At 51.4% G+C, this 27,456-nt stretch overlaps 1 protein-coding gene across 3 annotated transcripts in view; it reads left to right on the top strand.

The window, feature by feature from the left end:
- Positions 1–27,456, top strand: part of VSIG10 (V-set and immunoglobulin domain containing 10) — a 67,080-nt gene that overhangs the window by 10,927 nt on the left and 28,697 nt on the right. The window contains exons 1-2 of one of the 3 annotated variants that reach the window (XM_051826872.2): positions 17,389–17,660; positions 22,452–22,733. In XM_051826872.2, the coding sequence (XP_051682832.2) occupies positions 17,582–17,660; positions 22,452–22,733 (361 nt within the window). In that variant the 5' untranslated portion in view covers positions 17,389–17,581. Of the gene's footprint in view, positions 1–17,388; positions 17,661–22,451; positions 22,734–27,456 lie in introns of those variants that run through there. The other 2 variants (XM_070065984.1, XM_070065983.1) reach the window with 2 other exon arrangements.

Raw genomic sequence — 27,456 nt, 5'->3', positions numbered from 1 at the left:
TGTCTCTCTCTGTCTCGCTTCCTTCTCTGTCACTCTGCCTTTCAACTAAATAGAATATTTAAATTTAAAAAAAAATTCCAGCAGAAGAAAGGTATCTCTTTCCCAACCCCTCTAGCAAAATCACAGGGCCAGCCTCAAGTTAATCCAGACTCGTTGTGGGGCTCCTCCCCGACGGATGTGTTAGAGTTCTGACCACGCCAGGACCTTCGTCCACTCTCACAGCTCCAAGCAGTTGGAGTACATTGAGGTTTTTTTTTTTTTTAAGATTTTATTTATTTATTTGAGAGATAGAGTTACAGACAAAAAAGTCTTCTGTCCACTGGTTCACTCCTCAGATGACCGCAACAGCTGGAACTGAGCCGATCCAAAGCCAGGAGCTAGGAGCCAGGAGCTTCTTCTCAGTCTCCCATATAAGTACAGGGGCCCAACCACTTGGGCCATCTTCCACTGCCTTCCCAGACCATTAGCAGGGAGCTGGATCAGAAGTGGAGCATCTGGGATACGAACAGGTGTCTATATCGATGTTGACACCACAGGCAGAGGTTTAGCGTACTACGCTACAGCACCAGCTCCTAAGTACATTGGATTTTTAAAAATTATTATTTGAAGGGCACATTCCATATTGGTGCCGGCATCCTAACTGGTATCTTATCTGCCAGGCCAAATACCCATCATGACTTTTTTAAATTATATTTTTACAAATTTTTCTTTTAAAATAATTAGCATATTTCTTTTTTAACATTTAGTTTATTTTACTGTATTTGAAAGGTAGAGCAAAAGAGAGCAAGATTCAGGGAGAAAGAAATATCTTCCATCTGCTGGTTCACTCCCCAAATGCCCACCAAAGCCAAGGCTAGGCCAAGCTAAAGCCAGCAGCTTGGAACTCCATCCAGGTCTCCCATGGGGGTGGCAGACACCCAAGAGCTTGAGCCATCCCTGCTGCCTCCCAGGATGTAGAATAGCAAGAAGCCGGATCGGAAGTGGGAGAGCCGCAGCTCCAGCCTGCACCCTGACGTGGGACGTTGGTGTCCCAGGCAGCTTTACCACTGTACCACAGTGCCTGGCCCAGATTTCCTGTTAACCGACTAGCAAGAAAGGGTTTTAAAAGCTGGGAAAGGGCCGGCGCCATGGCTTGCTAGGCTAATCCTCCGCCTGCGGCACCGGCACCCCGGGTTCTAGTCCCGGTTGGGGTGCTGGATTCTGTCCTGGTTGCTCCTCTTCCAGGCCAGCTCTCTGCTGTGGCCTGGGAAGGCAGTGGAGGATGGCCCAAGTGCTTGGGCCCTGCACCTGCATGGGGGACCAGGAGGAAGCACCTGGCTCCTGATTTTGGATCAGTGCAGTGCGCCTGCTGTAGCGGCTGTTTGGGGAGTTGAACCAACGGAAGGAAGACCTCTCTCTCTGTCTCTCTCTCTCACTGTCTAATTCTGCCTGGCAAAAAAAAAAAAATTTTTTTTAAATAAAAATTTTTTTTAAAAAGCTGGTGAAAGAAGCAAACCAAATAAGTGATAGCTCATATGGTGATGCCTCTCATCTGCCTTTTGAAATGTAGGGTGAAGTTATAGGAAAACAGATATGTTCTGCACGTCCCAAACGCAGGGAACTCTCCTTGCAGCTGCTTCACTTTGCCAGGTGCCTTGCTCAGCATCCTGCAGGCTTTGTTCTGTGTCGTCTTCTTCACCTTGGTCTGAGGGAAGGGCCATCGTTACTAAGCCCATTTGACAGTGGACAGGGCTGGCCCAGGTCTTGAAGCAGTGGGCCAGGGATACATGCACAAATCTGAGTGTGTCTGATGCCAGAACCTTGGCCTTACCCTGTTATCAGAAGAGATTGGAATGCAGGCTGGGAAAGAGCACAGAAAAATAAAGAAATCACTAAGGGGATACGTTCTCAGAGTCAGAGTGCTACAGGCCTATGAGCTTACGCAGACTTGCATGACGATGCCTGATGGTCCCAAAAGCACAGGCTGTACCCGGGGGCAGAGGAGACTAGCACCTCCTAGGGAACCTGGTGTACCCCAGGCAAGGAACGTCCAAACTGATTTCCAAAGTGATAGTTTCAGACCAACAAGAACCAAGATTGCAGAGCTTTGTGGGCAAGAGTTGCTAAAATAGGGATGTGCATTTGGAGTGGTGGTTGAGACACTGCATGGGATGCCCACCTCTCATATCAGAGAGCCTAGGTTTGGGTCCAGGCTCACTTCTGATTCCAGCTTCCTGCTAATGTGCACCCTGGGAAGCAGCAGGTGATGGCTCAGGTACTTGGATTCCTGCCGACCACAGGGGAGACCTGAATTTGGGAAGTGACCCAGCACATGGAAGCTCTCTTTCTCTGTCTCTGCTTCTTAAATAAAATCAGTAAATAAAGACAATTTAAAAGATTTATTTTAGGGGCCGGTGCTATGGCAGAGCAGGTTAAGACACTGCCTGCAGTGCCGGCATCCCATGTGGGCGTCAGTTCAAGACCCAGCTGCTCCACTTCTGATCCACCTCTCTTCTATGGCCTGGGAAAGCAGTAGAAGATGGCCCAGGTCCTTGGGCCCCTGCACCCATGTGGGAGACGCAGAGGAAGCTCCTGGATCCTGGCTTCAGATTGGTGTAGCTCTGGCCATTGCGGCCAGCTGGGGAATGAACCAGCAGATGGAGGACCTCTCTCTCTCTCTCTCTCTGTCTCTCCTTCTCTCTCTGTGTAACTCTGACTTTCAAATAAATAAATCTTTAAAACATTTGAAAAGCAGAATTACAACGAGTGCGAGAGAGATCTTCTATCTGCTGGTTTACTTCCCAAATGGCCACAAAATCCAGGAGCTAGAATTCTATCTGGATCTCCCATGTGGAAGGCAGGGGCCCAAGCACTTGGGCATCTTCTGCTGCTTTCCCAGGTGCATTAGCAGGGAGCTGGATCAGAAGTGGAATAGCTGGGACCTAAACTGGTGCTCATATGGAATGCCCATGGTGCAAGCAGTGGCTTAACCACTGTGCCACAGTGCTGGCTCCCATAAAAAAATTATTTTTCTTAAAAAGAATTGCCAATGTAAAACCTATCCCAAGTGTTATGTTCGGTGCTCTGCTTCTGTTGATGCCCAAACTCTATTGGCTCCTGATCATCTACCTTGGGCCAAATCCTATTCTGGATCCTAGGGACAGGAAAAGGAATGAGGCAGCATCTGTGCCTTCTGGCGGACCCAGATGGGAGCAGGAAGACAGATATGTGAAGAGGTTTTCCAATTCAGAAAGGCAAAGGTTGTTGGTCTGCATTTCTGCAAGCACTCTAAGGTTGCAAAGAGGGACACCTGTCCCCGTTGTGAACACCAGGGAAGAGTTCCTGGCAGAGGTGACAACTTGTGCTTGAAGAAATACTAGGAATTATCCAGATGAGGAAAGGAGCTAAGGGTGCCGCTGGTGTGGGAAGAGCAAGAGCATAGGCTGGGGCGGTGGAGCAGAAGGAGCGTGGCCAGGTAGGGACAGCCAGTGTCATGTGACTGGCGCTGGGGGCGAGCAGTGTGACCTCTGTGAGGGCAGAGTCCACGCTGTGTTGTATCCCCCATTGCTTCCCCAGCACCGCCTGCAGTGGCTGACGCTGTAAAGGTCGCAGTTCCAGGGAAGACACTAGGACCACAGGGGCGGGCACACTCAGCGCTGGCGCGGTGAGTGAAGGGTAGAGCATTCTAGGACAGCCTAGCAAGGAGCAGAGCTGCTGAAAAGTGAGGGTGCGTGTTCCTTGCAGCTTGGCCTTTGGAGGTGCTGTGTTTTGGACGTGGCTTGGGTATGTGCCCCAAAGGTTCATGTGCCCTGGGTGGCTATGTTGGGAGGTGCTAGAGACTTTAAGGGGTGGGGCCTTGTGGCAGGCAATTGGGTCACTGTGGGCACAGCCCTCAGAAGGGATTAATACAGGTTGTAGTGCCAACAGGTTTAGCTACCACCTGCCACATTGGCTTCCCATATCAGAGCACTGGACTGCTCCGCTTCCAATCCAGCTCCCTGCTAATGGCCTGGGAAAGGAGTGGAAGATGGTCTAGGTGCTTGGGCCCCTGCCACCCATGTGGGTGACCTCCATCAGGAGTTCAGGATCCTGGCTTTGGCCTGGACCAGTCCTTTCTGTTTTGGCCATTTGGGGAGTGACCGAGCAGATGAAAGATTGCTCTGAGGTGTTCTCGTTCTCTCTCTCTAGCACTCTGCTTTTCAAATAAATAAACAGATTTTTTTTTAAAAAAAGTAATATAGTTCTTGGAGCAAGTCTTTGGCACTGAAGTTAAGACATTGCTCGAGATGCCTGTCTTAGCTCTGCTCCCAATCTGCCTTCCTGTTAATGCACACACTGTGGTTAGGATATTTCCTGGGAGACTTGCATCCCATACTGGAGTGCCTGGGTTGAAGTCTTGGCTCTGCGTCCGATTCTAGCTTCCTGCTAATGTGCACTCTAGGAGACAGCAAGTGGTGGCTCAAGTACCTGGGTCCCTGCCACCCACGCGGGAGACCCGGATTGGGTTCCAGGCTCCTGGCTTCAGTCTGGACCAGCCCTGGTTATTGAGGACATTTTGAGAGAGAACCGGCAGATGGAAGATTGATCTCTGTCTCTCTCTCTCTCTCTCTCTGTCACTGTCTCCATCTATATGTCTCTCTGCCTTTTGAATAAATAAGTAAAAATTAAAAATAAACAGAGAACAAGTGCGACCCCCCCAAAGCCTTTGACTTCCTGTTTCTCGTGTGATTTCCTCCACACGCACTCCCACCACGGGGTGCCATCTTCCAAAAGGCCCTCACTAGAGGCCAAACACAGGGGACCACACAGTCATGGGCTTATAGTCTCCAAAACAGAGCTAAATCAATATCTTTTCTTTATAAAGTACCCAGTGTCAGGCTGTTATAGTAACAGAAAATAGGCTACTGTGGAATATACACAGTTTTGTGGCTCTTTGATGTTGGCACAGTCACGCTGAAAAGATAGAGCAACTCTAGGGTTATTGAACCAAAAACAACTTCCCACAGAGACCAGAGACTAGGTGTCAATGCTGAGCATATAGAAAGCAGTCCTACAGAAGGAGCAAGAAGCATGTGCATATGTATTTTTTAAAAAATTTATTTATTTGAAAGGAAGAGACAGGCAGATAGAGAGAGGGAGAGTTCTTTCCTCCACTGCTTCTTTGCTGAAATGGCCACAGTGGCCAGAGCTGGGTTGATACAAAGCCAGGAATCGGGAGCTTCTTCCAGGTCTCCCACGCAGCTGCAAGGTCCCAAGGACTTGGCCCATCTTCTACTGCTTTCCCAGGCCATAACAGAGAGCTGGATTGGAAGTGGAGCAGCCAGGACTAGAACCGGCATCCATATGGGATACCAACTCTGCAGGTGGCAGCTTTACCCGCTATGCCACAGTGCCAACCGCTTTGTGCATATGTATTTTTTAAAAAAGTATTCATTTGGGGGTTGTGTTGTGGCATAGTGGGTAAAGTGGCCGTCTGCAATGCCAACATCTCGTACGGGTGCCTATTCAAGTCCTGGATGCTCCACTTCCAATCCAGCTCCCTGCTAATGGCCTAAGGGAAAGTAGTGGAAGATGGTCCAAGTACTTGAATCACACCAACCATGTGGGAGACCTGAAAGAAGCTAGTGACTCCTGGCTTGGGCCTGGCACAATGCTGGTTGTTGCAACCATCTGGAGAGTGAGCCAGATGTAAGATCTCTCTGTCTCCCTCTCTCTGTGTAACTCTGACTTTCAAATAAATAAATCTTTTTAAAAAGAAAGATTTATTCATTTATTTGAAAGCAGAGAGAGAGAGAGACCGATTTTCTATCTACAAGATCATTTCCCACAGGCTGGAACTGGGCCAGGCCAAAGCCAAGAGCCTGGAACTCCATCCAGGTCTCCCCCATGGGTGCAGGGGCCAAGCACTTGGGCCATCTTCTGCTGCCTTCCCAGGCACATCAGCAGGAAGCTGGATTGGAAGTGGAACATCTAGGGCTTTAATCTGTACTCATACAGTATGCCAGAATCACAGACAGCAGCTTAACCCGCTGTGCCACAATGCCGGCCCCAAGCATGTGTAATGACCCCAACTGTTGGTCATCTCCTGCTTGCTGGGAACTTTCTTGATCCCCAGAAACTGGAGCTGAGAGAGGGAAGAGTCACCATCCTAAGGACCCATCGATACACAAGCGAACCCGATGGAAGACTGACACCTGCACTCTGGTGGCACATGTGGAGGGATTAATGAAAGCGGGAATTGCCTTTCCTAACAGAGAAGTGGTGTACTGGGGAGTTAGTGTGTGTGCCGGAGGGATATGGTCCTCTAACTTGCTCTTGTTCTCCCTGAACGAGATAGCATAGCATAGATACCAGAACACACACTGAAGGTCACCTCTCCACTCATCCTGGAAAAATACCGCAGTGTGTCCACTGTGTGCTGGTTAATGAGTCCAGGAACAATGTGCTGCATTGTAGAAATACCAGCACTTGGGCAGCTGTAGTTTTTGCCCATGAGTGTGTAGGCGTTTTTGTCCATGTAGGAGTTTTCCCCATGAGCTATGACCTTGGGTAAACTCCTTAGCAACTCAGGACTTCTTTCCCTCCTTGGGAAGGTGACCGCTATTGGTTGGACCGATAATCTGAAATTATTGAAGTTCCAGCAACCTTGGACCAACAGTTATCTCTGAGATGACCTTGGCAGCCTGTCCCAGGGCACTGTGTTCAGGACCGAGAGCGCCACCTGGTGATTCTGGTTTGTAAGTGATATTTGTCACTTTAAACCCAATCAACCCCATTTACAATTTCAGTTCAGACAAGCAGGGTTGGTTTGGGGTTTTTTTGGTTTTTAATTCCTTTTTATTTTGTACTTTTAAAAACGTGATTTTATTTATCTTCATTTGAAACAGAAAGAAAAAGAGAGAGAGATCCTATTCACTGGTTCACTCCGTGTACACTCCCAGTAGCTGATGCTGAACTAGGCTGAAACCAGGAACTAGGAACTCCATCCAGGTCTCCCATGTGGATGGCAGGAACTCAAGTATCTGAGCCATCGCTGCGGCCTCTCAGGGTGTGCATTAGCGGGAAGTCGAGTCAGGAGCTAGATCCAGGCACTGAAGCCAGCCACTCTGATATGGGACATGGGGGTTTTCACCATTAAGCTAAATGCCAGCCCAGGTAGGCTTTTTTAAATGTCACAGTAGGACAGCCAGAGGGGGGAAAACAATTTCTTTGCAGAAGACAGAAATAAAATGATGGCTACAGCATGGAAAAAACAAAAACAGGAGCCCCAGGTTCTGTGCATCTCCCTCTACTGATGAATGGTTAAAATGCAGTATCTCCCTACAGTGGGATATAATTTGGCCATAAAAAGCAGTGAAACGCTGATACTTGCTTCAACATGGAGGAACCTTAAAAAAATTATGCTGGGGCTGGTGTTGTGGCGTAGCAGATTAAGCTGCTGCCTGCAATGCCTGCATCCCATATGAGCACCTGTGCATGTCCCGGCTGTTCCACTTCAATCCAGCTCCCTGCTAATGTGCCTGGGAAAAGCAGCAGAAGTCGGGCCCCTCTCATCCACATGGGAGACTTGGAAGAAAGTTCCTGGCTCCAACCTGGCCCAGCCCCAGCTGTTGCAGCCATCTGGGGAATGAACCAGACGGTGGAAGATTCTTTCTCCCTCTCTCTCTCTCTTTCTCTCCCACCTACACACACACACACACACACACACACACACACATGCTTTTTCTGTAACTCTGACTTTCAAATAAATACATAAATCTTTAAAGAAACAACTAGCAAAAGTGTTACACTATGGAAACAGGCATAACTTGTATTGTTTGATGCCCAGATTAGGCTAATCATAGAGGACAGAAGCAGATTAGTGAGTGCTAGGGCCTGGAGATGGAATGGGGACTTGGGGGTGATAGCTTAAAGGTAAGGAGCTTGTTTTTACAGTGATAAAAATCTATAACTGGGGGCCAGCACTGTGGTATAGCCGGTTAAGCTGCCGCTTGCGACACTGGTATCCCAAATCTGATTGCCATTTGAGTCCCATTTGCTCAGCTTCAGCCTCACAACCTGCTGGATGTGCCTGGGAAAGCAGAGGAAGGTAGCCCAAGTGCTTGGACCTCTGCCACCCACATGGGAGACTCTGATGGAGCTCCAAACTCACGGCTTTTGCTTGGCTCCACCCTGGCCAGGGCAGTTGTCAGGGGGAGTGAACTAGCAGATAGAAGATCTCTCTGTCACTTCCTCTTTCTCTGTCTCTTACTCAGCCTTTCAAGTAAATAAATCTATCTTGCTTAAAAAAAAAATCCAAAATTGATGGCAACGACAGTTTCACCACTCTGTGGCTATACTAAAAACCATTGAATTGTACCATTTAAATGGTATATGAATCGTAGCTTTTTTTTTTTTTTTTGGACAGGCAGAGTTAGACAGTTGGTTCACCCCCCAAGTGACTCCTACAGCTGGCGCGCTGCGCCGATCTGAAGCCAGGAGCCAGGTGCTTCTTCCTGGTCTCCCATGCGGGTGCAGGGCCCAAGGACCTGGGCCATCCTCCACTGCACTCCCGGGCCACAGCAGAGAGCTGGCCTGGAAGAGGAGCAACCGGGACAAAATCCGGCACCCTAACCGGGACTAGAACCCAGGGTGCCGGCGCCACAGGTGGAGGATTAGCCTAGTGAGCCGCGGTGCCGGTGGAATCATATCTCAATAAAGCTGTTAGAAAAAACTTTGAACTTCACACATCCGGGTATCATGATAAATGATCCTCTATGTCACATAAACATTGAATATCTGAGTGTTAATGGCTGATAATATCCCAGCAGGTGTGCATCAGGTTACCCAGTAAAAACCATCATCTCCACAAGTTGATGAGAGTGGTGACTCCTGGGGAAGAGGCCTGGAGGTGTGGGAGGGGCAAGAGGGCTTAACTGTCAAGTAGAATTTCAGCATAAAATTGCTTGAATTATTTTGGTTTGATTCACTTTTTTTTAAAGATGTATTTATTTTATTTGAAAGGCAGAGTTACAGAGCGGGAGAGGCAAAGGCGGGGGGGGGGAGAGAGAGAGAGAGAGAGAGAAAGTCTTCCATCCATTGGTTCACTCTCTAGATGTCCGCAATGGCTGGAGCTGGGCCAATCCAAAGCCAGGAGGCAGAAGCTTCTTCCGGGTCTCCCACGGCGGGGGGGGGGGTGGGGGGGTGGTGGTGTAAGGGGGGTGGTGGGCGTGGTGGTGTGGGGAGGGTAAGGACTTGGGCTATCCTCCACTGCTTTCCCAGGCCATAGCAGAGAGCTGGATCGGAAGTGGAGCAGCTGAGACTTGAACCGGCGCCCATATGGGATGCCAGTACTGCAGGGGGTGGCTTTACCTGCTACACCACAGCGCCGGCCCCTTGATTCACTTTTTATTCACCAGCACCAGTGAAGTGTCTCTGTTCTCTGTTTTTATCACTTTTTCCCCCTCATTGTTCTCCCTTTTTCTTCAGCATTTTAAATTTTAAACATATGTGGTAAAATTCAGATAACACAGAATTCACTGTTGCAGCCATTTGTCAGCACACAGCGCCATGGCTCTGAGCACATCCACATTGTTGTGCGACCTCATCTGTCTCTGGAACTCCTGAAGACCACCTCCCCCTTCTCCTCCCTGCAGCCCCTGGCGGCCGCCCTTCCTCTTGCTGTCTTTGTGACTGTGATTGCTGTAGGCACCTCCTTTGCTGTCCATGGGGGGGGGGGTGGCGCTCAGTTGCAGGACCCCTGGAAGAATCCGCAGATGCCAAAATCCCTCACATAAAATGGCATAATAGTTGCACAATAACCTATACACATATCCTCCTGTATGCTTTAAATCATCTCTGGATCACTTATAAAACCTAATGCAATGTAAAGGCCATGGAAATAATGTTTATACTGTATTCTTTCGGAACAATAAGAAAAGTCTGGATGATGAATTGTATTTTTTATTTTTATTTTTGTTTTATTTGAGAGGCAGAGATACGGAGACAAACAGAGCTCCCATCTGCTCTTTCACTGCTCAAACGCCCGCAACAGTCAGGGCTGGGCCAGACTAACACCAAGAGCCAGGAACTCAACTCAGGTCTCCCACGCAGGTGGCTGGAACCTAAGCACCTGTGCCATCACCTTCCGCCTCCCTGAGTGCACACTAACAGGAAGTTAAGAATCAGGGGAGCCAGGATCAAACCCAGGAACTCCCGATTGGATTGTGGGTGTTGTCATGTGACCTATTGAGGCAGCCATTGCAACCGAATTCTCCAGAAGAGAGAGATTGAACACGTTGCATGGGCGGAGCAGGCCGTCAGAACTGCTGGGGACTCGCTGGCTGCTGCTGCATGCTACGAGAGAGCAGTGCGACAAGCAGGTTGCTAGGGCCTGACAACCACGGCCACACGGACAGAAATCTGACTGACACACTTGTAACTGCACTGTGTTCCCAGTTAAGGTGAGGTTTTTCTCTCGTGAGCTGACAGGTTTTCCCAGGTAGATGATTTGCATTTCTGGGTGGAGCTGGGGTGCCTGCATTGCCTTTAGCTTTGGGACTTGCCAAGTGCCCTAGGGCAGCCCTACACAGGTGTACCCCGGGATAACAATTTTTTTTCTCTGTGCAGCTGGTCTGCAGATGTGGAACCCATGAATATAGGGGCTGACTACATCTCACATAACTGGAATTACACAGCATTCGTCTGTCGGTAACTAGCTTATTTCATTCAGCACAATTCTTAGAGTTCATATGGATTTTTTTAAAAAAGATTTATTTATTTATTTGAAAGGCAGAGTTATGGAGTGATCTTCCATCCTCTGGTTCACTCCCCATGTGGCTGCACATGGCCAGGGCTGGGCCAGGCTAAGTCAGGAACATGGAACTCCGTCTTGGTCTCCCACATGGGTGGCAGATGCCCAAGACTTGGACCATCCTCCGTTGCTTTCCCACACTCATTAGCAGGGACCTGGATCAGCTGGGACTTAAAATGGCGTTCAGATGGGATGCCAGCATTGCAGGCAGTGGTGTAAGCTACTGTGCCACAGTGCTGGCCCTAAGCTACTGTGCCACAGTGCTGGCCCTCTCACTTGGATTTTTCTGTATGCCATTAGAATTTTTTTTTTTCAGTTAAGAAGACTACTTAGTTGTCAAAAAAAATTTCACAACTTTATGTATACTTACAGTCTAAAGTTCAGGAAAAACCAGGAGTCAAAAACTTTTTTTTAAATTATTTATTTGAAAGGCAGAATTAGAAAAAGGAAGAAGCAGAGAGAGAAATCTTCATCCACTGGCTTACTCACCAAATGGCTGCAATGGCCCAGGTTGGGCCAAGCAGAAGTCAAAAGCTTCATCCTAGACTCCCATGTGGGTGCAGAAGCCCAAGCAGTTGGGACAACTTCTGTTGCTTTCCCTGGCACATTAGTAGGGAGCTCGATTGGAAATGGAGCAGCCAACGCTCAAACCAGCACCTATATGAACTGCTGGTGCCGGAGGCGATGGCTTAACCCACTATGCTGGCCCCAAAACTTTGCATGAAATATAATCACAAGTTTATAAAAAACAAACTACACATGTTACAGAACTCAGGAAAAATGACTGGAAGTTTCTAGTGAATGGTGATTATTTCTAGATGGGTTGTGGTTAAATTTTGGATTTTATTTCTCTGTATTTTCATTTTTTGAGAATGAGCATATTATGTTGATAATTAGAAAGAACATGTGTTTTTTTCTAAGAAGCAGGAATGTCAGCTTCACAGGAATGCATCATCTGAGCCTTTGCAAGAGAGCCCTGATTTGACTAAGTTCCTTGTTTCTTTGCAAATTAAATACACTTGTGGTTGTGATCCACAGGTCCCCATTGGGAGCTGGGAAAATAGCGTTCATCTTGGTCAACAACTGCATTCTATAGGTGAGTGAGGTCAAACAACAGGAAAAGGATCCAGGAAAGTTTTCTTAAAAATTAGTTAATGGGGGGCTGGCACTGTGGCACAGAGGGTTAACACCCTGGCCTAAAGTGCCAGCATCCCATATGGGCGCCGGTTCAAGACCCGGCTGCTCCACTCCTGATCCAGCTCTCTGCTATGGTCTGGGAAAGCAGTAGAAGATGGCCCAAGTCCTTGGGTGCCTGCACTCATGTGGGAGACCCGGAAGAGGCTCCTGGCTCCTGGCTTTGGATCGGCGTAGCTCCGGACATTGCGAACATCCTGGGGGAGTGAACCAGTGGATGGAAGACCTCTCTCTCTGTCTCTCCTTCTCTCTCTGTGTAACTCTGACTTTCAAATAAATAAATAAATCTTAAAAAAAAAATTAGTTAATGGATTTACTTTCACTGTATTTGAGAGGCAGAGAGAAAGTTTCCATCTGCTGGACCACTCCCCAAATGCCCACAACAACCAGGGCTGGGCTAGGCCAAAGCCAGGAGCCTGAAACTCCTTCTGGGTCTCCCACGTGGTTGGCAGGGGCCCAAGTACTGGAGCCGCCACCTGCTGCCCCCCAGGGTGGGCATCAAGAGAAAGGTGGATTGGAAGAGTAGCAGGAACTTGAAGCAAGCACTCTAACATGGGCTGTGGGTGTCCTAAGTGGGGACTTAACCAATATGTGAAACACCCATCCCTCCAAGGGTGTTTTCAACCCGAGCCACTGGGCTCCCAGCAAGTCTCATCCTGGATGATGTCTTTTCCTGTGAAGTGTTTTCCGCCAGGCTGTTAAGCCGGTGCCTGCAATGCCAGCATCCCATATGCATGTGGGCTCAAGCCCCTGCTGCTCCACTTCTGAACCATCTGCCTGCTGATACACCTTCAAGCAGCGGAAGATGGCCCAAGTACTTGGGCTCCTGCTGCCTAGAGGGAGACCGGGGTGGCATTCTAGGCTCTTGGTTGTTGCAGCCATTTAGGGCGTGAACCAGTGGGAAGATCTCTTTCTCTGTATCTCTTTCTATAACTCTGCCTTTCAAGTAAATAAATAATTCCTTTAAAAAAATAAGATGCTGCTTGGGACATCCATATCCCAAATTGGAGTGCTTGGGTTTGAGTCCCAGCGCTGCTTCCAATTCCAGTTTCCTGCTCATGTGCACCCTGGGAGGCAGCAGTGATGGCTCAAGTACTTGGGTCCCTGCCACTCACGTGGGAGACCTAGCTCCTGGCTTTACCCTGGCCCAGCCTTGGCTGTTGAGGGCATTTGGGGAGTGAACCAGCAGATGGGAGACATCTCTCTGTGTCTCTTTTGCTTGTCTTTCAAATACAAATAATTAAATCATAAAAATTTTTAAAAAGACTTAAAAAAAAAAGAAGAGTAAACCAGGTTAGTTGTGTCCTAGCTCCTTGAGGTGCCAGTCTGTGGGTCCCAGGCCCATCCCTGGGAGCACAGGTTGGCCTCTGGATGCAGGGCAGCCAGAGCTGACCCAAGGGGATGATGCCTATCCAAGCTACTCCTGGTCGGCCCTCCCTTTCTGCAGCCCCCAGAGAGTACCTCTAGGAGGAACGGAGAAGCAGGTTGTTGCTAAGAAACCTTCCAGAAGTACCCCAGGGAGGGGGTACTGATGAGAGAAGGTGCCAGGCAGAGATCACCGTCCTGAAGGTGGTTTGCTTGAGCCTTCCAAGACCAAGGCTGCACGCAGATAGGCCATGGCCCCAGTCTGTTCCTCCCCCAGGACAAGTCAGTGCGATGACCTGGGTTTGAATTGGGACCTCGCCCACTCCCATTTACTTGCCTTGTAACTAAGCCAGTGGGAGCGTTCTTTAAAATGAGAATGCTCACCCCCCTTCTCAAGGTCTGGAAGGGGGCAGGATGAACTGATGTATGTGAAGTGCTTAGCCCAGAGGCAGTGTTCAATTCCTGGGAGGTGAAAACAAAACAAGGGTGTGTGTGTGGGTGTTTGGCATAGTGGTTAAGATGCCCACATCCAGGAACACAGTCCTGGCTCTGCTTCTGATTCCAGCTTCCTACTAATGTACACCCTAGGGGCTCAAGTACTTGGGCCCCTGCCACCTAGGTAGGAGACCAGGATTGAGTTCCCGGCTTCAGCCTGGCCTAGCCCTGGCTGTTATAGCATTTGGGGAGTGAACTAGCAGATGACAGACCCGTGTCTGTCTCACTCTGCCTTTCAAATAAATAAAAATTATTTTTACAAAGAGAAAGGTTCAGAGATCATGTCATAAAATACAGCAGCAGCCCCCTGTAGCAGCCTGGACAGAGAGGTAGCTGGGCCCAGCAGCCTGCACGTGTCGTGGGGTTTAGGAGCCTGGAGCGAGTGGCGTCTCAAATGAGGTCTGAGAAGATCTTTCTTCTTCAGCTCCTTCCTGCAAGGCAACTTGCTTTGCCTCCCATGTGGTGGTGACCAGCTGTTGTGCAGCTGGAGCGCCCAAGGCTCTGAAAGGCTCTTGCCCGTCCAGGGGCCGGGGGAGGAGCCTCAACTCACCGAGCTGAGAGGTGCAGGTGGATGTCAGGGCTGGCCCCACACCAAAGAGGGCGGGCGTTTTCTGGGCCAGCTCAGCTCTGGGGAATGCTTGTGTCTGCTTGCCTGGTGACACCCAAAGCATCCAGACTCCTGTCTATCAGGAAAGAAGAGATGGGGTATGAGGCCACAGCCAGACCAGCTGTGTTCAGAATCAAGCCTGGGAGGGGCTCACTCCCAGGTGACCACACGGCGGAGAGAGAGTCCCTTCCCTTGCAGACTGGTGGTTTGTATAGTACAAAGTGGCGGGAAGGGGCTTGGAGTCTGAGCTGAAGCTGGGCTGCCGAGACAGGGAGAGCTGGGGCTCGTTCTAAAGGTCCCGCGAGATCGCAGTGTGAGCTGGGAGGGGCTTGGGCTGAGGCTGAGCCTGGACTCTGGGGCTGAGCTGCTGTGTCGGGGAGAGGGCTTGGGAGGAGTGGGGAGAGCTCAGGCTGATGGCTGGACTCTGCAGACAGGGGTGGGTCCAGCAGTCCAGGCAGGGCAGGGCTGGTCAAGGCAGGGTGGGGCTGTATTAGCAGGCAGAGAAATGGGGCTGCTTGCTGTATGTAGGTGAGAGGTCAGCATGGATCTAAGGCTTTTTGTCCTTGCTCCATCACCGGCCCCTTGCCCCTGGCAGTCTCTGTGTATGTCACAAAGACCTGGAGCTTTGTTGGGCAGGACTGGGTGCTAAGTCCTGGCTCACTGCATGACTTGGAGCATGCCTTCCCACAGGGGCAGGCATCTCACTCATGAAATGGGATTGAAGGGTGCCTGGGGTCCAAGGGTTGCAGGGAGGCCCCAGCGAGGTTAGAACTCTGCAGTGAGTCAGGGGCCTGCCCCTGCAGCTCCCTGGCTGGGCACTGAAAACTCTAGGCCTTCCGCTGGAAGCTCACCAGTTACTAATGCTGTTGATAGTCCATTTACTATTGGGGCCGGCGCTGTGGCGCAGCAGGTTAACACCCTGGCTTGCAGTGCTGCCATCCCATGTGGGTGCCGGTTCGAGTCCTGGCTGCTTCACTTCCTATCCAGCTCTCTGCTGTGGCCCAGGAAAGCAGTGGAAGATGGCCCAAGTTCTTGGGCCCCTGTACCCGCATGGGAGACCCAGAAGAGACTCCTGGTTCCTAGCTTCGGATCAGTGCAGCTCCGGCCGTTGTGGCCAATTGGGGAGTGAACCATTGGATGGAAGACCTCTCTCTCTCTCTGCCTCTTCTCTCTCTGTGTAACTCTTACTTTCAAATAAATAAATAAATCTTTAAAAAAAAGAAAGATAGTCCGTTTACTGCCAGTGAGGATGGGAGATGTTTGTGAGAAAAGCTGAGGAACCACAATGGCATATGGAACAAAGACTGGAGCACACTGGGTGGCCACGCGGCCACCTGGAGCCAGCTCTGCTCAGGGTACAGCTCACCAGTGAAGGATGTGAAGCCAGGACCCCAGAGAGGGAAGACGCCCCGTCGCGAGTCAGGGGGCTAGGGCACCTGTGTCCAGAGTCACAGGGCCTGGGTTCAGTCCCCAGCTCCCGCTCCTGACTGCAGCTTCCTGCTAAGGCAGACCCTGAGGGGCAGCACTGAGGGCTCAAGTCATTCGGGTCCCTGTCATCCATGTAGGAGACCTGGAGTGGATTCTGTGGTCCAGGCCATTGCAAGCATTTGGGGAGCAAACCAAAGGATGGGAGCTCACTCTCTTTGGATCTCTCTCTCTGTCAAATAATTTTTAAAAGTCATTGAGGTGCAGCAGGTTAAAGCCCCGGCCTGAAGCGCTGGCATCACACATGGACGCTGGTTCGAGTCCCGGCTGCTCCACTTCTGATCCAGCTCTCTGTTATGGCCTAGGAATGCAGTAGAGGATGGCCCAAGTCCTTGAGCCCCTGCATCCATGTGGCAGACCCAGAAGAAGCTCCTGGCTTCTGGCTTTGGATCAGCGCAGCTCTGGCCGTTGAGGCCAATTGGGGAGTGAACCAGCAGATGAAAGACCTCTCTCTCTCTCTCTCTGTTTCTGTCTCTACCTCTCTCTGTAACTTTGTCTTTCAAATAAATAAAATAAATCCTTTTTTAAAAACAGTAATTGAGAAAAGAGTTAAAGAAGGAGAAACAAGCTTTAAAAATTGGTTTCAAGAGGATTCTTTCACGGAACAACCATTTCAGTAAGAGGCCTCTGGGAAAAGAATGAATGATGTAACAGCAATCTAGTTCTTTACCCAACTTCCTGTGATGAACATTTCAAACATGCAGAAAAGTTCAATAACGTAGATATCTGCAGCTCCTCCTCTTGGGGCCTGCGGTTAATATTTTTCTGCCCTAACAGCGAGGTTTTTTTTTTTTTTGTTTGTTTGCTGTGTCAGGAAGTTTCTCCCGGGGCTGCGTCAAGTTGGGCTTTTCCCGAGGACAGCACAGCTCCGGCTTCCCCGTCTTCCCCGGCAGAGGCGGCTGGGACCCGGCCCGGGAGCCGGGAACCAAACCCGAAAACAAGTGCAGCTGTCGCGTGGCCCCGGCTCTCGCGGTGCGGGCTCCGCCAGCCTTTGCTTCTTTAGGCGACCTGAATCCCGCGGCTGCTCCTGGCTGCAAGGCTTAGGGATCGTCTTTCTCCCGCTCCTTCTCGCAAAGCACAGAAGGCAGCGATGGCGGCGCTGGCGCCCGTCCTGCGCGCAGGGGCACCCTCGACCGTCCCCGCGGCCCCGGGGCCCTGCCTGCCGCAGCCCCGCAGCCCCGCAGCCCCGCAGCCCGAGCGCCGCGCGGGGGCGCGTCCTGCGCCGCTGCAGGGCTCAGTCCCGCCCGGCTGTCCCTCGACCCCAGGCTGCCGTCCCGGGCGGAGTGGCCTCGGGGAGGGAGGGCCGGGCCTCCGCGTCCCTCCCCCAGCCGGTTTGCTCTTTGCATAAAGCGCTCCCCGGCCAAGGTGGAGGAAGTCTGGCTCCCGCCTGCAGGGGAGGCGGGAGGCAGCGCGCTCCGCTCCTGTTGTTTTCCGCCGGCGGGCTCAGGGGGCGGGGTGCGCCCTCCCTGCCGGGCCGGGCGCCCCGCGCCGCTCCCCGCGCCGGACTTCGGGCTCCTTCCCGTCGCCCCAGGCACCCTCGCCGGGGACCGCACCGCCGCCGCGAGAACCTGGGAGGAGCCGTCGGAACCCCAGGGGCCGGGGCCCCGGGGCGCACACCCAGCCCGGCCGGAGCCTGCGCCTCCTGAGCCGGGATCTGGAGCGAGATGGCCGCTGGCGGCCGGGCGCCCGAGCCCCGCGTCCTGATCTGTCTCGGGGCGCTCCTGGCCCGCTGGGTCGCCGCAGGTAAGGGGCGGCGATCTGCAGGGAAAAGTTGAGTGTGGCGAGGGAGCGGCGAGGAGGCGACAGCGAGGAACCCGGTTCCCTCCGTCCGCGAAGCCGCTCCGGGAGGGTCTTGGGGTTCGCGCTCGTAGCGGGGCGCTCGGTGGAGGGCGAGGCACCCTGCAGCCCGCCGGGGTGCGCAGAGGATTGGGAAACGGAGAGGCGCGGGTAGGAGGGAAAGTGATGGTTGGTTTTGTTTTGCGTTTGAAGCGGCGGATGTAAATTTCCGCTCTGGTCTTACCTGCCGCGCGGATGCTCCAGCCCGGGACTAGCACCTTAATTTCTTCTCCTCTCTCTGCCCCAGTTGGACCTCACCCATGGATTTCCTTACAGCCCACCCCTCACCCCCAAGCCCACCTGCGCCAATAGCGCTTGCAAAGCCCCGTCGACTTCCTTCACTCTCTAGATAATAATAATAATAATAAAGTTTATTTTGAAATAATTCCAGACTTAGAAACAATACTTTTCCTCACCCTTGACAAAAGGCGGCTTTACGGTCTTCATCGATATCCCTATGGCTCTGTTGCAAAAGGCCGGGTTGCTTTCAAAGATGGATAAAATGCAAAAACAAGGGGGAAAATATTATTCCTGGTGCTTCACCAGCTGATGCCTGTGCCCTGTGGGGCGGGTGTGCCAGGCAGGGAGGAGTGGAGCTCTGGGACAGGACGCTGAGCCAGCTGGCCCTGGACTCTGGCGGGCAGAGGGCTCCTGCCTATGTTCCAGGTCCAGCCCCGTAAGCTGGCCCTCAGGAGGCGGCTTATAAAGTGCACCTGAGCTTGCTAGCAGCACGTGCCAGAAGTTCCTGCGTGCTGGGCTCTAACATGTTTTTAGCTTGTTTTTAGCAATCGTTTTTAAAAAGAGCCCAAATCCCCAGAATCCAGATCCACAGTTTATCTGGAGAAATGCAGAGGTTTACTGTCCAGCTGGGAGGGAACTCCACAGCGTCCCTCCTGGTCCCTCCAGGGCCCACGACCTCCCCAGTGTGGTGCTAAACGCAGGGCCAGGGCCAGGGCCACGGCCGGCAGAACCCCAGGATGAAGTCATCGTTCCGGAATGAAGTGGCTTTCTGGTTGACCGCCAGGCACTACACCGGCAGGTGATGTCCGTCACCACGCCCAGATCCACTTTACCTTTGTGTGCAGTCCCCTGGGCCTCCTGAGCACCACGTATTTTTGTTGTTTGTTTTTCAAGTTAGGAGTGTCTTGGGAGGAAAAATATCCCCCCCCCCCCCCGAAGACATGCTTGCTTCCATTTGACACCGCAGATGGCCAACCCCAGGTCTTTCTTGGGAGAAGGCACTAGGAAGAAAGCCAAGTGGTTGGGTGCAACTGCAGCTCTGCGCAGCCCCCGGGGCCTTTATACCGCCCCCTCCTCTGCTAGGTTGGGAGAGTAGGATCTCTTGGACAGCCTTCTAAAACCCACCCTTTTAAAGTGTGCAGTTCAGTGGTTGTTAGCGTATTAACGAGGTTATGCAATGAACGCTACCTAATTAATTCTATTTTCATCCCCCTCTCCCCCTGCAGATTCTGCCTCTGTCCCTGTCCCTGTGTGGCCTTTGTGCATTTGGGTATTGATGGTGCAGAGAGGCTGGACACTTGAGAAATTTCTCAGCAAGATGGGCTGCATTTGCTCCTGGTTCCCTAGTGACGGGTCCATGCCCCAGCAGGTGCACTTAGCACCTGTCAGTCTTCAGTGTGCATTAGAATCACATGGGTGGGGGCCTATGCGAGGCAGTGGGTGAAGTCCCATGCTGGTTCTAGTACGGCCTTCTCTCCAGCTCCTGCTAATGCACCTGGGAGGGCAGCAGAAGATGGCCCAAGGGACTGGGCCCCTGCCACCCATGTGGGAGACCCAGATGGAGTTCTAGGCTCTTAGGCCAGCTGGGGAGTAAACCAGTGGATGGAAGATCTCCTCTCTGTCCCTGTCTCTGTTACTCTATCTTTCAAATAAATAAATAAATACTTTAAAAAAATCACCTGGAGCTCCTATTAGACCAAGAGTGCTACTCCTCTTTACCTGGTTTCTTTTTTTTTTTTTTTTAACTTAAAGATTTATTTATTTATTTGAGGCAGAGCTACAGAGAGGCAGAGGCAGAGAGAGAGAGAGAGAGGTCTTCCATCTGCTGGTTCACTCCCCAAATGGCTGCAACGGCCGGAGCTGAGCTGAATCGAAGCCAGGAGTCAGGAGCCTCTTCCAGGCCTCCCATGTGGGTGCAGGGGCCCAAGCACTTGGGCCATCTTTCACGGCTTTCCCAGGTTATCAGCAGGGGGCTGGATTGGAAGTGGAGCAGCTGTGATGCGAACTGGCACCCGTATCGGATGGTGGCGCTGCAGGCAGAGGCTTAACAGCTCCAGCTCCATGTCTGGTTTTTGATGTAGATGTTCTGGGATGAACCCTGGCCATTTATGTTTCTAACAGGGCTACTGCTGCTACTCTGGCCATTTAAAAACAATGAGTTACTTTTTAAATTTATTAGGAAGAGAGATAGACTGAGATCTTCTACCTGTATACTCTCCAAATGCCTACAACAGCTGGGCCAGGAGCCTGGACCTCTGTCAGGGTCTCCTACATGGGTGGCAGAGACCCATGTCCATGAACTAGCAGGAAGCTGGAACTGCAAGCAGAGAGACTCAAGCGTAGGCACTCCCAGGCAGCGTCTCAGCTGCTGCTGCTCTGGGGTTTTGGGAGAAAGCCCGTCCTCACCCTCACCTGACTGACTGCTGCTTGTCCAGCTGATCTCACTGTGGTGGCCTGGAGGAAGTCCTGCCAGTCACCCCAGCGGGACTCAGGAGTCCCCTCTCAGACCTTGCCTGGTGTCCATCAGCTGCATTGTAATTGCTGGTTCCCTGTCCGTCTTCCCCACTAGACTGCGACCCCCTGGCGGTTTTTGTTTTATCCACCCTTGGATCCCTGCTGCCTATGACAGGGCCTGCCCCAAAATGGCTGCAGTCACTAGTGTCAGTCCTTTTATTTTCTAAGGATTTATTTATTTATTTAAAAGGCAGAGAGAGCAAGCGAGTGAGCTTCTGTTGGTTCACACTCTCCCAGATGGCTGCAACTGCCAGGGCTGAGAGAAGGAGCCAAGAATGCCATCCAGGTCTCCCATGTGGGTGGCAGGGGTCCAAGAATTTGGATCATCATCCTCTGTCTTCCTAGGCACATTAGCAGGGAACTGGATTGGAAGTGGAGCAGCCGGGACTGGAACTGGTGTTCGTATGGGTTGCAGGTGTTGTCGGCGGCTGCTTAACCTACTGTGCCACTGTACTGGCCCCCCAGCCTGTTGTTGTGTGGAGGTCCCAAGAGAGCTTTCACTGTGGGGGTGTTTGGACCTGAGAGGGAGAGGAGGAGACAGGCAGAGTGGCAGGAACAAAGCTGAGGGCCTCGTACTTCCAGCCCTTCTGAGTTTCTAGGCACACAAAGCCCACTGGGTGCTGTGGGAGTTATCTGGTATTGCTAAGTGCTGGCAATGGCCAGGGCTGGGCCAGGCAAGAGCCAGGAGTCTGGAATTCCATCTGGGTCTCCCACATGGGTGGGAGGAACCCAAGTACTTGAGCCATCACCTGCTGCCTCCTGGGGTTTTCGTTAGCAGGAATTGAGAGTGAAGCTGGGACTACAACCCAGGCATTCTTTTTTTTTTTTTTTTTTTTTTTTTTAAGATGTATTTATTTATTTGAAAGGCAGAGTTACAGACAGGCAGAGGCAGAGAAAGAGAGAGAGAGGTCTTCGAGAGAGAGAGAGAGAGGTCTTCCATCCGCTGGTTCACTCCCCTAATGGCCACAATGGCTGGAGCTGTGCTGATCTGAAACCAGGAACCAGGAGCTTCTTCCAGGTCTCCCACGTGGGTACAGGGGCCCATATGCCTGGGCCATCTTCTACTGCTTTCCCAGGCTGTAGCAGAGAGCTGGATTGGACATGGAGCAGCTGGGACTCAAACCAGTGCCCACATGGGATGCTGGCACTGCAGGCGGTGGCTTTACCCGCTACGCCACAGTGCCCAGGCACTCTTGATATGGGATGCTGGCATCTCAAGTATTGTCTTAACTGTTGCACCAAACAGCACCCCCCCCCATTTCAGTCCCAATTTGCATCATACTGGTGTTCATACACAGCACTTTTGAAGTCTCTGCCTGCAGCACATTTGCCGGCCAGTCACATCACTGAGTCTGCATGGGATTGCACTGCCGAGGCAAGGGGCCTGGACAGTGGCCAAGGGCGGAGTGGGGTGGTTTGCAATCCACCACAAGTTCATTGACATCAAGGACGGGCTAGGAATTCTGACCTAGCAGAGGCTCTGTGTGTAATCACATCTTAAAACCATGTGCTTGATTTTTTTTTTTTTTTTTTTTTAATATCTTGGAGCTGGCCCCGTGGCATAATATGCTAAGCCTCCCCCTGCGGCACCAGCATCCCATTTGGGTGCTGGTTTGAGTCCTGGCTGCTCCATTTCCCATCCAGCTCCCTGCTAGTGTGCCTGGGAAAGCAGTGGGCCCCTGCACCCACATGGGAGACCCAGAAGAAGCTTCTGGCTCCTGGCTTCGGATCAGCCCAGCTCTGGCTGTTGCGGCCATTTGGGAAGTGAACCAGTGGATAGAAGACCTGTCTCTCTGGCTGTACCTTTCTCTGTCTGTAACTCTGCCTCTCAAATAAATAAATATGAATCTTAAAAGAAAAATCTTAATGCAGAGGGACTGTCCCGAAAGGGAGGCTGTTGGGAGAGCCAGTGAGGTAGTAACAGGCTGCCCTCTCCTCGCCCAGGATCTGGGGCCATGGTCATTGGAGAACTTCACGAGGACATCACTCTGCCCTGCGGCAACATCTCAAGGCCCAGGGGCCCAGTGACCTGGTACCGGATCGACTCGGAGCCCGTCTTCCTCGTCTCTTCCAACGCCAGCCTCCCACCGCGTGAACCTCGCTTTTCTCTACTGAACACCAGCGCCCTGCACATCGGGATGCTGAGCCTGCAGGATGAGGGAAACTACACCTGCCAGGAGACCCTGAACGAGACTCAGTGGTTCCGAGTGCGGCTGCAGGTGGCCAGTAAGTGGGGCTGTCGGGGCCGGGGCTGGTGCTGTCCGCAAAGCCTGGGGCGAGAGGAAGCCACAGGCAGGAACGTGGGCTTTAGTGCCAGAGGGATTTGATTGTGGGCTGTGCCGCCTGTATGTTCTCACCTGTCACATGGGGGCGTGAAGAATGGGAGCTTGGCTCTTGTTAATATCATTCAGAGTCACTTATAACCTACCCAGGCCAGACTGCTGACTTCCAGTCCTCAGGCAAGGACTGATTCCTGTGTCACCTTGAGTAAGCAGCTTACTGTCTCTGAGCTTCCGACTTCCTGCCTTGTTAATCGGGGATAAGGCACTGCATGCCTCGTCAGGTGGGGCACTTGCGTTATGCCATAGTGCTAGGGGCGTGGCACGACCCAGCGGCATGACTGGGCTTGCTGGGAGTGGTCTCTCTTGTTGCTGATTTGCATATATATTAGAGCAGGAGTTTGCAAGGGGCAGACTTCAGGCCATATTTGGCTTGCAGCCTGCTTTGGTATGGCCTGCAAACTATGAATATTTTTCTATTTTTAAATGTTGAAAAAAAACAAAAGAATATCTGTGACATGATTTTATGTGAAATTCAAAGTTCACTGTCTGTGAATAGGTTTTATTGGAATAGAGCCGTGCTCATTTGTTTATCATCTGTGACTTCCATTGCTGCTACAGTGACAAGGGAAAGTGGCTGTGACATGGATTGTATGGCCTGCAAAGCCTAAAATATTTGCTGTCTGTTTTTTTTTTTTTTTTAAGATTTATTTATTTATTTGAAAGGCACAGTTACAGAGAGGCAAACGCAGAGAAAGAAAGGTCTTCCATCTGCTGGTTCACTCCCCAGATGGCCAGAACAACCAGGGCTGGGCTAGGCCCAGGTGTACTAATGTGGAGACCAGGAGAAGCACCTGGCTCCTGGCTTCGGATCAGCGCGGTGCGCCGGCCGCGGCGGCCATTGGAGGGTGAACCAACGGCAAAGGAAGACCTTTCTCTCTGTCTCTCTCTCTCACTGTCCACTCTGCCTGTCAAAAAAAAAAAAAAAAAAATGCCCACATCTCATATTAAAGTGCTCAGGTTTGAGCCCTGGTCCCCACCCTGGGAAGCAGCAGGTGATGGCTTGAGTGCTTGGGCCCCTGCCACCCACAGGGGAGCCCCAGGTGGAGTTCCTGGCTCCTGGCTTCCACTTAGCCCAGCCCTGGCTGTTGTAGGTATTTGGGGAGTGAACTAGCAGATGGAAGATATTTCTCTGTCTGCCTTTCAAATAAGTCAAAATCAATCAATCAATAAAATTTTAAAAAATATAAGGGAGGGTCAGAGAGAAGCACTTAGAGGGACAGGTTTAGCATCTCTAATTCAAAATATCTGAAAGAATGCTTCCAGATCTGGATTTTTGGGTTAGCTGTGCTCGCCCAATACAATCTGCAGATACTCCAAAATCAAAAGCTCTGAAACACTTCTATTCCCAGACATTTTGGTTCAGAAAGATTCAACCTGCAGTGACATTTCATCCGAATGCTAAGGAGGAGCCAGCTGTGCAGTGATCAGAAGCCTTCCTGACAGAACCAGCACCCGTTCAGGGATGGGTGGAGCCAGGTACATTAGCAGGTGGGACAAGGCCGGTGTGGCAGGAGCTCGGTGCCTGAGAGGGCTGGACCTGGGAGACTGTGTGGACCCGGATAGGGCTGGTGTTAGGAGTGTTAGGAACTGAATTCTGTTCCCACCCCGCCACCTAAGATATGATAAAGTCCTAACCTCTGGTCCCTACCAATGTGACCTTAGTTGGAAATAGGGTCTTTGCAGATAGAATCACACAAGATGAAGTCGATTTAATTCGACAGAGTCCTTATAGGAAGAGGAAAAAGCTGTATGAAGACAGAAAGAGAGCCTCATGTGGTGACAGAGGCAGAGATGGGAGTGAGGCTGCAAACCCAGGCAAGGGGTGGCTGGTGGCCTCCTCCCAGAGCAGAGAAAGAGGCAAGGAAGGGAGCTCCCCGCTACGGTTTGGATGTAGCTTGGGTCCCTGCAAAGGCCATGTGTTAGAGGCTTGGTCCCCAAAGTTAATGATACTAAGAGGGTAGAAACTTAACCCAGTGATGGTATCTAGGAGGTGGGCCTCGCTAGAGGTCCTTAGGTCTCTGGGTGTGCCCTCAGGGAACTGTTCCTGCAAGAGGGTTGGCTCTGAAAGTGTGAGATGGGCCCAGCCTCTCTCCTCCTGGCTCACCGTCAACTCCTTCCTCCGCACTCGCTCTGCCATTGCTGTCTGCCACCCTCACGCCGGCCAAACCAGTGGGGCCGCCTGATCTTTGACTTGAACCTCCAAACTGGGAGCTAATGGATCTGCTCTCTTTACTAAGTGAGTTTCCTCATGTATTTCACGATGGTGACAAAAAAAACAAAACTGACTTCTACAACCCACCCAGAGCTTTCAGAGAGCACGTACCCTGCCGGCACTTTCATTTCTGGCCCCAGAGTTGGGAGAGAATACTTTTATTTAAGATTTTTTTTTATTTTTAATTTGAAAGGCTTGAGTTACAGAGAGAGGAACCAGGAGCTTCTTCTGGGCTTCCCACGTGGGTGCAGGGACCCAAGCAGCTGGACCATCCTCTGCTGCTTTCCCAGGTGCATTAGCAGAGAGCTGGTTTGGAAGTGGAGCAGCTGGGAATTGAACCAGAGCCCATACAGGATGCTGGCCTCACAGGTGCTGACTTTACCTGCTATGCCACAGTGCCAGCCCTAAGAGAATGCTTTTTTTTTTTTTTTTAAGATTTACTTTATTTATTTGGAAGGCAGACTGACAGAGAGAGAGAGACCCCCAAATGGCCACAACAGCCAGGGTTGTTCCAAAGCCAGGACCACCTGGATATTCCATCTGGGTCTTCAAGTGAGTGGCAGGGGCCCAAGTACTTGGACCATCTTTGCTGCCTTCGAAGGCTCATTTACAGGGAGCTATATTGGGAAAGGAGCAGCCAGGATTTGAACCATGGCCCTGATGTGGTTAGCCTAGGAAACAAAGAACTGTGGGTTGCAGGAGTTGAGATTTTTTTTTTTCTTTTTTGGACGCAGGAGAAATTCCAGGAGCTTCTGGCAGGGATGTGGCATTACTTGACATACACATGTGTGTATGCAGGCTTCAGACGAGCTCATCAAAGCAGGGAAGCCTGCACAGGGTGGTGGTGACCAGGGCCCGGGAGGCAGCAGTGCCCTTGATGGAAGTGCACAGGTTCAGAATGTGCAGTGGCTCCGCTGTTGGGGGTGAAGGAAAGAGAGGAAGTTTGCAGGGTCTCACAGCTGTGGAGACGTCTGCGTCTGCAGAGGCCATGGATGAATTCCTAAGATGAATGTGGGTGTAGCAAAAAATGCCAGCCATCTCAGGCCGGCTCTGTCTGGTCCCCACTGTGAGCTCACAGGCGTGTGCAGGCCTGTCCCTTCCTGCAGCTGCCCAGCAGTCCTTAGTCAGCCCCTCGGGTCCGTCTTGTCGGTCGTGTCTTCCCTCTGGTCACAGATGAGGGAGGTGGCGTTTCAGCTCTGGGTTTTATTTTTTTCAGCATTAATCCAGTTTATGACCACTCTGACACTGATTTATTAATTGTTAGCTAAGCTTACCAGAGATGGCTAAGAACCTGTTCTCCTTATTGCCCTGTAGGGAGAAACAGACCAGACCTTATTAACGGAAGTGAACTAAGATTTTTGAAAGTGTCGCTCATTCAAATGGGGTTTTGTGCTCCCAGAAAGAAAGTCCTGTGCCCATCTGAGTCTTTGAAAATTCTAGGGGGCTTCAAAAAATCCATGGAAAAAGGAATTAAAAGATTAGTTGAGGGTTAGCACTGTGGCATAGTGGGCTAAAAGGGGGCACTGTAGGGGCTGGCGCTGTGGCTCACTTGGCTAATCCTCCACCTGCAGCGCCAGAATCCCATATGGGTCCTGGGTTCTAGTCCCGGTTGCTCCTCTTGCAGTCCCGCTCTCTACTGTGGCCCGGGAAGGCAGTGGAGGATTTCCCAAGTGCTTGGGCACCTGTATCCGCGTGGGAGACCAAGAGGAAGCACCTGGCTCCTGGCTTCAGATTGGCATAGCTCCAGCCCTAGCGGCCATTTGGGGGGGGGTGAACCAACAAAAGGAAGACCTTTCTCTCTGTCTCTCCTTCTCACTGTCTGTAACTCTACCTGTCAAATAAATAAATAAAAAATCTTAAAAAAAAAAAAATAAAAGGGGCCCTGTAATCCAATATGGGTACTGGTTCGAGTCCCGACTGCTCCACTTCTCTAGCTCTTGGCTATGGCCTGGGAGAGCAGTAGAAGACGGCCCAAGTCCTTGAACCCTTGCACCCTCATGGGAGACGCAGAAGAAGCTCCTGGCTCCTGGCTTCAGATCAGCTCAGCTCTGGCCGCTGCAGCCATTTGGAGAGCGAACTAGCAGATGAAAGACCTTTCTCTCTGTCTCTCTCTCTCTCTGTCTGTAACTCGGCCTCTCAGATAAAAATAAATAAAATCTTTAAAAAAAAAAAAAAAAGATTAGCCGACTCGGGAGGCAGTGTTTGGCACAGCTTGCAACACAAGCATCCCTTGTCGGAATGCCGCTCTGAGTCCTGGCTGCTCTGCTCCCCATCCAGCTCCCTGCGGATAGTGTGCCTGGGAAACCACTGAAGATGACTCACGTCCTTGAGCCCCTGCCACCCTCATGGGAGGCCTGGATGGAGCTCCTGGCTCCAGGCTTCAGCCTGGCCCAGC

This window comes from Oryctolagus cuniculus, chromosome 21, assembly GCF_964237555.1.
Source record: "Oryctolagus cuniculus chromosome 21, mOryCun1.1, whole genome shotgun sequence".
NCBI lineage: Eukaryota > Metazoa > Chordata > Mammalia > Lagomorpha > Leporidae > Oryctolagus > Oryctolagus cuniculus.
Note: the sequence above shows the minus strand (reverse complement) of the source record. Positions and strands in the feature narration are given on the sequence as shown.